The following is an 11376-nucleotide window of genomic DNA, read 5'->3' as shown; positions in this document are numbered from 1 at the left end:
TCAATGCATCAAGACATAACTAATGCAGAAACTTTGTACATAATTGTCACATCATACAATTTAAAAGCAAATGAAGTTGTTTTTAATGGCACTATTACATTATAAGTTTGCTAGTTCCATATATACATATGAATTATATGTTTATTGGTAGGTATAGATGCTACTACATTTTTAAGGAAGTATGTATGTAGGATTCAAAGAATAAACTACTTGATATGAATTCCTCATCCATGGCCATATGCACTACTATGTAGGAATTTTTAGGAGATCGTGCAAATAATCAACATGACCTTCACATGATTTAATAGCACATATCTCATCATTGGCTCGTCGTGCTGTTGGTCTGCGTGATGGATTTGGCTCCAAGCACTGCACTGCAACAGTGAGCATGCAATATATTTTTCTAGTGGTTTCAGTGTCTGGGAGAACAAGCCTCGAGTCCAGCAAATCCTTCATACTCACGTCATTATTCTTGGTGCCCAATGAGAGGGATGAGATAAAATCTCCTGGATGGGATCCCATAAATATCTCTAGAACTAGCACTCCCAGGCTATATACATCACATTTCTCCGTCACGTTATCTGTATATGCTAGCTCTGCAATGAATATCAATTGATTAGTATATGTGTTAAATAGGTCGAAGTTCATCATAATGATCAAAATACATTACAATGTACATGATCATATGTATGTACTACAAAAATTGTAAAATTAATTGATATATTGTTTCATTTTTATATACCTGGGGCAATATAGCCTTTCGTCCCAGCAAGCCTTGTGAGATTTTGACCACCAGTATTGAGAATTTTAGCCATGCCGAAGTCAGAGATGCATGCTCTAAATTCTGGATCAAGCAAAATATTTTTGCTTGTTATATCTCTGTGAACTATCGGTGACGAACAATCATGATGCATGTATGCCAAAGCCCGGAACACATCCAAAACAATATGTGTCCGCGTTCTCCAATTCAACTCAACCGCCCTTCCATTGTTTGTCAATATTCCTGCTAAGTCTCCCCTCTCCATATATTCATAGATAAGGAACCTTCCTTGGCTACAGGAACAATACCCAAATAATTTTATGATGTTGCGGTGACGAATTTGTACTAATGCCTTGATTTCACGATTGAACACTGCTTCGTTCACCCTACACTCATCTTTTATCATGTGTATCTTCTTCACTGCAAATATTTCAGATGTTGCAAGTCTAGCCTTGTAGACAGATCCATATCCCCCGGTTCCAATGCAATGTATATTGCTGAAATCATTGGTTGCTTCAACGATTTGCTTGAACACGTCGGCCCCATCAAAACTCCAAATCGAGAAGAGGTTTTCTTGAGTTACATTTGTGGTGTTAATTGCAACGGATTTCTTCATTTCATGCCGAACAATCAATATCACCACAACAATAACAAGAGATATCAGAGAAGGAACTATGCCTAGTACAAGTGCATTGTATGTTTTCCTTTTCTCTTTGCTCCGAGTTGCACCACTACTACAAGGTGGCAATCCTTTCACTACACCACATAACATCTTATTATGGATGAACCATTGTATTTGAGCTTCTTGGAAGATCCTACTACCTGGGACGGGTCCTTCCAGTTCATTATAAGACACATCAATGGATATCAAGCTTTCCATACTTTGAAATGATTGAGGGATGGAGCCATTAAGTTCATTGTGTGAAATATTCAAAGTATCTAGCATGACCAGGCCACTTAGTTGGCTTGGTATTGCCCCGACAAATGAATTATCACTTAAATCCAACATGTATTGTAAGTTTTGCAATAACCCTAGAGTAGTAGGGATGCTTCCTTTCAAGTTATTTCTGCTCAAATTTAATGAGTGAAGCTTTAAACAATTTCCAATTGACTCATGTACCATACCACTTAGGTTATTTGATGACAAATCCAATAGCTCCAAACTAGACAGTGCCCAAATTTCTTGTGGTATGCTTCCATGGAGCAAATTGCTTGCAAGGTTCAATTGGAACAAAAAATTTAGATTACCCATTTCACTTGGGATATCTCCTTCAAGATTGTTTAATGAAAGGTCAAGCACCCCTAGCCTAGGCAGTTGCCCCATGCTTGTGGGTATTTCCCCCGTGAGGTTGTTGCTTGAGAGGCATAGCTTGGTAAGATTACCACTTGCCCTCCAGTGAGATGATAATTTTCCAAATAGTTTATTTGAGCTCAAATCCATATAGAGCAGATTTGGATGAATTCCCAACTCAGAAATATCTCCTTTTATTTGATTCCTTTCCAGACGAACTCTAACAAGGCTTCTACATTGTACCAAACTTGATGGTAGTGGTCCAGATAGATTGTTGTCATACGCAGTAAAATTCTTGAGTCGACCACCAGAACACAACCCAGGTGGCAGTGGACCAGAGAGATTGTTGCCATCCAACTGCAGATTTTCGAGATTATTTAAGTTGCCTATTTCTCGTGGAACATGTCCAGAGAATTGATTATCATTGAGGTATAGCGTGGTGAGCTTAGTCAAAGTTCCAAAGATATTAGGGATAGGACCTATGAGTTGGTTACCACCGACATACAAACCAGTGAGATTAATCAAATTCTGAAAGGTATTGGGAATAGAACACATTAGTTTGTTATTGCCAAGATCTAATTGTTCTAGATTTACTAGGTAACCTAGTTCACGAGGAATACAACCAGAAAGTGTATTATTCAACATAGACAAGCTACTGAGGTTAATCAAACGCCCAAAGGTACTCGGGATGGAGCCTATGAAATTGTTGTAGCTAAGAACCAACTCTTCTAGATTCACCAGGTAACCTAGTTCTTGAGGAATACGTCCGGAAAGTTGGTTATACCATAGGTGCAGTCTAGTGAGGCTAATCAGACTCCCAAAGGTGTCAGGGATGGGACCCATGAGTTCATTTACTTCAAGGAACAACTCTCGTAAATTCACCAGATAACCTAGTTCTCGAGGAACATATCCAGATAAATAGTTTCCACTAAGGTACAAGATGGTGAGTTTAGTGAGATTCCCTAAATTTCTTGGAATGGGGCCTATGAGGTTGTTGTTGAGAAAATCTAACCTGACAAGCTTCTTTAGGTAGCCTAGTTCACTGGGGATGGGACCAGACAGGTGATTGGCAGTTAAGTTAAGAGTCACAAGATTCTCTAGTTCCCCTATCTGCCTTGGTATTTCACCAGAGAGTTCATTCTCCTGGAACATTAAGCACCGTAGGTTTTTCAAGGATGCTAAAGCAGGTGATAAAGGGCCCCTTATCTGATTGCGTCGAAGAATCAGGAACCGGAGATCTCCGAGCGACGCAATGCTCGGAGGGATCCTCCCGGTGAGCCTGTTGTGCGAGAGTTGGATGCTCGTCAGGGTTGCCAAGGCCGTGAAGTTGAGGGCATCGAGCTCCCCTCTCAGTCGCAGCCCCCGTAGAGAGATCTCGGTGATCACCTCTTGGTGACTTGTTTGATGCGTGCTGCACTTGATGCCATACCAGCTGCACGGCCATGTGCTAGTATTGTTTCCCCTTGTCCAGGATTGCAGCTGGGCTGGGTGGCTTTGGAGCGTGGCTTTCCAAGCAAGGAGCGCTCCTGCTTGTTCTTGTAGGAATGGCACTGCCTTTGCCTGGTGAATGGAGTCTATTAGGAGAGTGAGTGAGACGAGCATTAGGAGAGAGGAGGCCTCCATGGTTAGTCGCATAGCAGGAGTCGCTAGCTGTGGTACGTAGGAGCTGGCTCTTAAGTGTACGCCTGTGATTGTGAAACCACACATCAGTATATATATCCCAAGTTCCTGGGTACTTCTGGACGACTACCACCCACACCCAGTCATCTGAAGCTTCGTCCGCTCAGGTCGCAACGACACAAAGGTCCTCAGCAAACTAATTTTACAGAAAAAGTATCGCGCACTAGCGCGTGAGCCAGTCACGGTCACCTTGTTTTCCTTCGTCTTGGTCGTCCACTCGCCGAAAGAATGTAAAATTCTGATTCTTGAACACACACACTCATCAGGATGGGCATTCTTTGCAATATAACAGTACAATTTTGGATAGCAGGTACCCAGTTTTTGGGACTTTAAAAACAAAAATGTCACATAGTGTTTCTCGTATATATACCTTTTGCTTTGTTGCTCTTACATGAGAGGGAAATCACCATAGAAAAGCTGAGCATTGGATTCGAGGAAACTATTTCTCAGTGCTGCTCATTTCTAGAAAACTTGAGCTACAAGCTGCAAGTGCACTGAGCTTGTACCATCTTTAAAAAACTTCAGTGCGGTCGTCCCAAATTGTGACCCAGTCCCAGTTTAATTATACTTGATGCTGAAGCTACCTGTATATCACACTCAGCTTATACTTGATGCTAAAGCGACGAATTTTTGTCCAAAAAAACCAGTAAACGAATGTTATTATCAAAAAAGACCGCATGCGATATGAAATGCGAGAAGAGACCCCCACTTTTTGTGACGGCAGGTGCGCCGAATGACACGTGGCACCTGCCGCCACGGGCCGAGGCGGCTAGGCCCTGCCGCCACCCGGCGAGGCGACCGGCCGCTCAGGTGGGACCTGCCGCCAGCGCTTGAGGCGGCAGGATGCGCACCGCGTCGTACGTGCATGCATCCAGCGATCTCATCTTCGTCCGTGCGCGCTGTAAAATAGTTGACCGGCATAGTTGTTAGCTCACTCCTTCCTCTAGCTAATAAGGGACAATGCTAATGCTAGGCATCGAGAGAGATATATGGACTACTTACCAGCTAAATGGACTTTATTCTGAACTTGACTGCTAGGAGTACTTGCACAACATAGAGCTCGCTGGATGGTACGATGCAGTGCGCACCCTGCCGCCTCGAGCGCTGGCGGCAGGTCCCACCTGCGCGGCCGGCCGCCTCGGCTCGTGGCGGCAGGTGCCACGCGTCACCCGGCGCGCCTGCCGCCACGAAAAATGGAGGTCTCTTCTCGCATTTCATACCGCATGTAGTCTTTTTTGACAATAACATTCAGCTATTGGTTCTTTTAGACAAAAATTCAAGCGACATGCACACCACACACTCAGCTTTCCCTGGAGGAGTGACAACTATGAAGTTAGCAAAGCTCGAGTAATATTGTCCATAACCTGATCTCAGCTGGAGTTTCTTAGATATATTTTAGACGTGTCAATTATATAATTTCAAAAAAGTATACGACTTTTGAAAGCGTTTTTCAGCAATTTTCAAAAAAAAAATTCAATGTAAAAAAGTTTGTGTAATGTAAAAACTATGCTTTGTACCAATAAAAAAAATTTACAGGACGCTTTCGAAGAAAATATTAAGATGTTTATACAGTGATCATGAAAATATAAAAATGTTTATACAATGTCAAAAATGTTCATGTAGTTTAAGAAATTGTTTTCTGTTAAAAATGTACAACACGTATTTGTAAATTGTTACTGTGTATTCCAAAAATAGTTCCAAAGTGTATCAGAAAAAATGTTTCATGTATGCTCTAAAAATATACATTGCATGCCCAGAAAATGTTGACATGAGTGCAAAACAAAACCAGATAAAAAATGCAAAGAAACAAAATGAAAAGCAAAATACTGAAGAAACAAGGAAATAAACTAAAAAACAATGAAGAAAGGAAGAAAAACCAGTGACAAAACAAAGAAAACCAAAGTAAAAAAGAAATAAAAAATGAAGTAAAAATAATAATAAAAGTAAGTCATGAAAAGCAAATAAAAATAATGAAAATATAGAAACAAGACAAAAAGAGAAAAAAAATCAAAGAAAACCGACCAGTCGAACGTACAACGATCATTACGAGCGGCAGCGCCCATCATGCTAAATGGGCCAGCATTCTAGTATGTCGCCCATAGGCAATTCCTGTTAGAAATCAGTACATAGCTATTGCCCCGTTGCCAGTGCTGACCAAGCAAGCAAAGTCAAGGGTGTAATTGGCCAATTGCTTAGCTCATTCAAATGCTCCTTTATGTCACAAAATCAGTATTCAATAGAAGAGGGCAAGTCCAAAAAAATAGAAGAGGACGGGTATGTGGCGACAATCCTCACTCAGAGATCCAGTTATGCGGGACATATGAAGAATCGGACGTTCCAGTGATAAAAACAAGAACCCCTTATGGATTGGTCGAAGAAGGACTTGTCAATTGGGGATAAAGATGCCGCGATCAAATCATCCACTGGGGATGTATCCATTGGATGGGATAAGATAAGCTGATCCGCCAGAAGATTTGAGGAGAGGAATTGGCTCCAGAAATCTTAGTTGTTTAATCAAGCCCTCTATGCGGGTAAAGGTGGGCCCCATTATATTCCGAGATGGCATGTGTGCAAGATTAGTGGAAGCTACTAAATAACATCCATAGTGGAATGTTTGGATACTGCATTTATTTTGTGTATGTTACAACTTTTAGCATAGATATGTATCCAAAACTGATCAAAAAGAAAATCCTGCAGCGTCCATTTATATTAAGTAAACGTCAAGTTTATGTTTGTTGGTTTAGTAAACGCCAAGCTTTTTATTCCCCAAACCTCAAGAAAGAACATCACCCCCGCCTCTAAATCAGGTGAGGCAAACATCCATTTGTTTATTATTCTCGGTTCTACAAAGAACCCTGAAACATGCACGTAAAATAGGCTATCCGATACAAGTCACATACCGTCACATCCCATATACAATTAGCGTCACACATTCCATACTTGTTTAAAAAAATCAACTTGTGCCCCTCTAATTTCCTCAACTGTGTGTTTGTAAGACCTTTATGTAACAAAATAAACGTAAATATAGCAAAACTCTCATGCATCTCATATCCAATTATTTTCATGCAATCCTTATTTCTTTAACCAATCTCATGTAACCATATTTCAATGTTTGTGATTGATAGTTATAGAATCTCACACCCTGAGAAATTGTAACAAAGACCAAATACAGATCTACTAACACGGCCGGGAAAAATACTTGTACACAATATTTCCCACCAAAAAAGAACATAATATAATATGGCATGTACACCAAAACGATTTGTTTATCTCCAAAAATATATAACTAGAATCTTTTATGAGTTTAACAAAAAGGGATGAAGAAAATAGAAAGAGCATATCAATTACTTTGCGATATTTTGTACTTTCTAGAAACCCAAAGAAATGTCTTAATTTTTTACAAAAAACCAATAGTTTCACTTTAATTTCTTGTTTTTATTCTTCAAATTAAACCGTATCAAGGAAAAAAAAAAAGGTATTGTAAATGGTTTATACTGATTGGCCTATACTTTTTTTTTCTATCAACTTACAGAAACACGTGTTATGATAATTTGTGCTTGGCCAATTGCCTTACTTATTAAAAACCCTGTCTCACATAGGTAAGTTTTCGCATAGGTATTATTAGGCTCCATATAAGGCAATAACAACACTTCCTTCAAAGCAAAAAATCATTTGATTAGAATCATGAAATGCAAGAGAAACATTGTTGACATGTACAAAACAACCATATCACGCCATATGCTTAGATACTAAGACATACATTTATTAGTACAAGTTTGTCAATTACGCTTTTACTTGAGAGAAAAAAAATTGATTGCTTTAATCAAAGCCTTTGGTACGTGTCACGTTGTGTTTGTTGGATGCCCGATATAGTGTTTGTGAGAATTTCATCAAGAGTCAAAAATGGGGAACATGTGATAATGCACCAGAAAAAAGTTGGACATTCAAATTTACACAAGGATAGGTTGGCAAGTTCATGAGCTTTACATCCAATTTTTCATTTTGGACGCTGCCAAATTTTCTTTCTTAACTTCTCTAATTCTTTGTTGAATTTCAATAATTCATTTACTGACTACATTGCACAAGATATCTAATGCACTAGTGCCAATAATAAAAAGTATGTGCTTCAGTGCCAACAATTAGTTCAATGCCATAGGGTTTTCGAAAAACACGTTTTCCAAACAGTAGATAGAAGCACTCTCTGGAAATCAAAAATTCTAAACTCAGTTTCTTATGGAACTCTTGGTACGATTGACCATGTGTGGTACGTGCATATACGTCATTGACTAGCAAAATTCATATAAGTTCGTACTATCAGTAGAAAATAATTCTATAAATGATTTAATTTGGTCGATCGTGATAATCCACTTGATAAGTCCGTACAAAATCTGACATACACGGACACATGCCTGTAGGGTCTAGTCTAGGGGCACTTGAGCTTGCCGGTCTTGGAGTTTTTTAGGTTGGCATAGCAGGGGCATTCGTTACGGGTCGCCTGGCTGGTGCCGGAGGGAACACAGTTGCACTTGCCACAGCAGATGTTGCACATCCTGTTGCACATCTTGTTCTTCCAGTTCTTCGCACACCGAGCCTTGCACGCCGACGGGCAATCTGCACACAGCAAAATTCTTATCAGTTCTTATAGATGAATTATACATGCATGTATGTCATCGAATTAATCGGACGAAACATATTAATTATTAGTTGATCAAGGACATATGCATGCATTCACATCCGTACCTATCTTGGATGCCGGCTGCGCATCTGCAACCATGAGAAGGGCGAGGAGGAGAAGGAGGGCGACGGCGGCGAGAGGTTTGGAGGGTGCCATGGATGGAGCTGGCTGTTTCAGGAGATTAGGTTTACAAGCTTGGGTCAATTGTTGAACACGAGTATGCAACTTGGCCAGGCGATCGAGCAGCATATATATACAGATAAAATGGAGTAATTAACGGGGTAAATGTACAGGCGAATCCTGCATGTAACGTCTGATTTGATCCCATTTGCTGTCATTGATAAAGCTTACGTTGGTGCAAGGATTAATTAGGAACATAAAACGCTAATTAGGATGGCTGCAGATCGAGCAATAAACTGGGAAGCGTATTTGTTTCCTATTTTGTTTCCCATCACCTTAATTATTCAGTTTGCTACCTTAATCATGTCATCCGAATTAATGTATACGCCTTAAAAGCCTGAAAGATATATGGAAAAGTTTAATTCCCTACCCATGCATGATGGATCGATCGTTCGATCTGGACGGTAGACAGTTTTGATTATTCTCCGAAGTTTTCTTTTTGTTGCACCAGATGTTGTCTCAGTCTTTTTTTATACAAGTTGTCGTTTCGTTGGGCTGATGGTTGATTCGAAACAAAATGTACAAAATTTCTCTTTGGACGAGTCACACGATAGTGTCGATTGGGCCATCACACATGGTTCAAAATCCCCCACTGCGCATGGTTCCACATACCGTCACTAACAATGGGTGTGCGATTGTGTTGATATCTTAGCACTGAATACCTTAAGACCCACAGCCCATTTCTGAAACTCACTCCCACAACACCTGGTGTGCGAAGCAGCCAGACGTAACTGCTCAGTCCACTAGCACTTGAATTTCGATCGAGAGTGGTCAAAGATAGATTTCGGTCCGTGTTTAGGATTTCGGCCAAACGGATGAGGTATGACAGCTGAATTTTAGGTCAGGCTTGGGGCCTCTAGAAACGATTGATAACATGCTTAAGTAACAAGACGGGAAATGGAGTGTCTAATCTCGAGCAAAATGCACCCATGTGAATAGTAAATTGAAAAATAGTTTGGAAACAAAAAAAATAAGTTTTTTGTGTATGAACATCAACATAAGTTCTGACATCCTGCAAAATTTCACTTTGAAAAGACATCCGTGGAGGCCTGAACTAGCAAAAATAGGGACTGCAAAAAAGACGCATTTTGAAGCGCTCATTTTTTTCTCGCATACCTTTACCGATGCCTTTTCATCGCGAAATTCTCTAAGATGTTAGAAAACTCGTTGATGTTCATCCATAGAAAAAAAATCAGTCTTTTGATTTTTCTTACTTGTTTTGAGATTTACTGTGTTCATGCGGGTTCATGTGTGCTCGAGATTAGAGTAGCACTAACTAGACAATGCTTCTCTTTCGCATGGTCAGGAAGTGATTTCTTGGGAGTTCTCGAGCCCTCCGGCTAATTTGCTGCATCTTCCGCCTATCATTCCCTATGCAGAAGGGGCGCCATCCCCCATTTCCATCAAATTTTGTGACTTTGCTGCCGTAGAGATGAAGATGTTCCCGTGGCAAATAATTAGGGGATGTTTGCCTATTGGAGTGGAAATTTTGGAGAAATATGAGCCCCTCGGATGGGCGTTTCTTGCTCTAGGGCACTCTAGAGGTTGACCGCCACATCTCTTTTGATTGCCACCTTGCGAGGTCATGTGGAGTTTGCATGCATCCAATTCTTAAATGTGACAAGAACCCAACCAACTTTGCAACTTTCTTCACCATTCTTCAAAGCCTTTTGAGCCCCTCTTATGGAATGATTTGGATTTGCTTCACAACTCAGAGTGGGGGCCTTTGGACGATTTCAATAAGGTGGTCACTTGAGGGAAATTGCATGTGTCTTTGGTTGTCTAATTGTTCAAAATGGTTATTTCTTGCAGCTTTGCATTGGGTTTTCAATTTGTTTAGTTGTTGGGTGCTTTAGTTGGGGCATATGCACCCGCGATCAATGATTATGGTCTACTTGGAAGTATTATGCGGTTGCTACTCTTTTTCAATAACTTAGTATAGGGAGGCATAATATTGTTATATGAGCTTGTCATCAAAATTTGTGAAAAATACACAAAATTGAAATACGATGGACTATCTCACATGATGCTTCATAACTTCTACCACTACTTATAAAATTACAAGTTTAGTGTGTGTTTATACAATGTAAAACATTGTTCGTGTAGTTAAATAAATGTTTCATGCCATTTAGAAAAATGTTCAATTTGTACTTGAAAATGGTTAACATTAAAAAAATATCATCATATATTTGAGAAAGTTTCAACGTGTATCAAAACAGTGCTATGCGTGTGTAATGTAAGAAAAATATACAATGTGTATTAAAAATTAGACACTTACAGAAGACGAAAACCCCAAACAAATACTGAAGAAAACCTGTGAAACGATGGAACCGGATAAGAAAAATACAACGAATTTTTTTTCGCACATAAGCTTCTAAAACCAGACTGGACAGGTTTGTAGAAGCTTCCCAAAACAGCTTCTCCCAACTACAAAACTGGACAGGCCCACTAATCTGGCGCTAGTGGCGTAACCCAAAAATGGTATAACACGACCCATTTACATAGTTCTATCCTTTGGCTGGTCTAGTTTCAAGTAATTCATCTCTTAAAAAAAGATGATCAAGAAACAATGTTACCTTCAAAGGAAAATCTAAATAAAAGAGGTGAAAGATTAAAATTATCATTTTTATGCTGAAAAAGTAACTGCGGTGAAAAGAAGTAAAGAAATTTAATAAAAGAAAATCATGCAAATTTTAAAAACTAGTGATAACACAAAAAAAATGATTCATGCTATTTAGAAGCACTATAAAATAGAAAGGTGATTGATGTCTTCCAACTCCTGGTCGTAGA

The 11376-nt window shown here is 39.7% G+C and overlaps 1 protein-coding gene across 1 annotated transcript; it reads right to left on the bottom strand.

The window, feature by feature from the left end:
• Positions 1–246: 246 nt before the first annotated feature.
• On the bottom strand, positions 247–3711 carry LOC123431394 (MDIS1-interacting receptor like kinase 2-like). Its single transcript, XM_045115191.1, has 4 exons — positions 2942–3711; positions 2603–2653; positions 743–2530; positions 247–596 (listed from the first exon to the last, which is right to left on the bottom strand). Exons 1-4 carry the CDS (start codon positions 3684–3686, stop codon positions 247–249), a joined length of 2934 nt encoding a protein of 977 aa, XP_044971126.1. The 5' UTR covers positions 3687–3711.
• Positions 3712–11376: the final 7665 nt, after the last annotated feature.

Source organism: Hordeum vulgare, chromosome 2H (genome assembly GCF_904849725.1).
Source record: "Hordeum vulgare subsp. vulgare chromosome 2H, MorexV3_pseudomolecules_assembly, whole genome shotgun sequence".
Lineage (NCBI taxonomy): Eukaryota > Viridiplantae > Streptophyta > Magnoliopsida > Poales > Poaceae > Hordeum > Hordeum vulgare.
The sequence above is the reverse complement of the archived record's forward strand: the minus strand, read 5'-3'. Positions and strand labels throughout refer to the sequence as shown.

Bases quoted from the DNA above. Each gene is read 5' to 3' on its own strand.
- LOC123431394 (XM_045115191.1), bottom strand. From the start codon at position 3,686: ATGCGACTAACCATGGAGGCCTCCTCTCTCCTAATGCTCGTCTCACTC. The intron at 2,654-2,941 runs GTTATCTGGTGA...CTCGTGAACTAG, and splicing joins ATATGTTCCTCGAGAACTAG to GTTACCTAGTAAATCTAGAA. The intron at 2,531-2,602 runs GTTCTATTCCCA...ACCAACTCATAG, and splicing joins TGGCAATAACAAACTAATGT to GTCCTATCCCTAATATCTTT.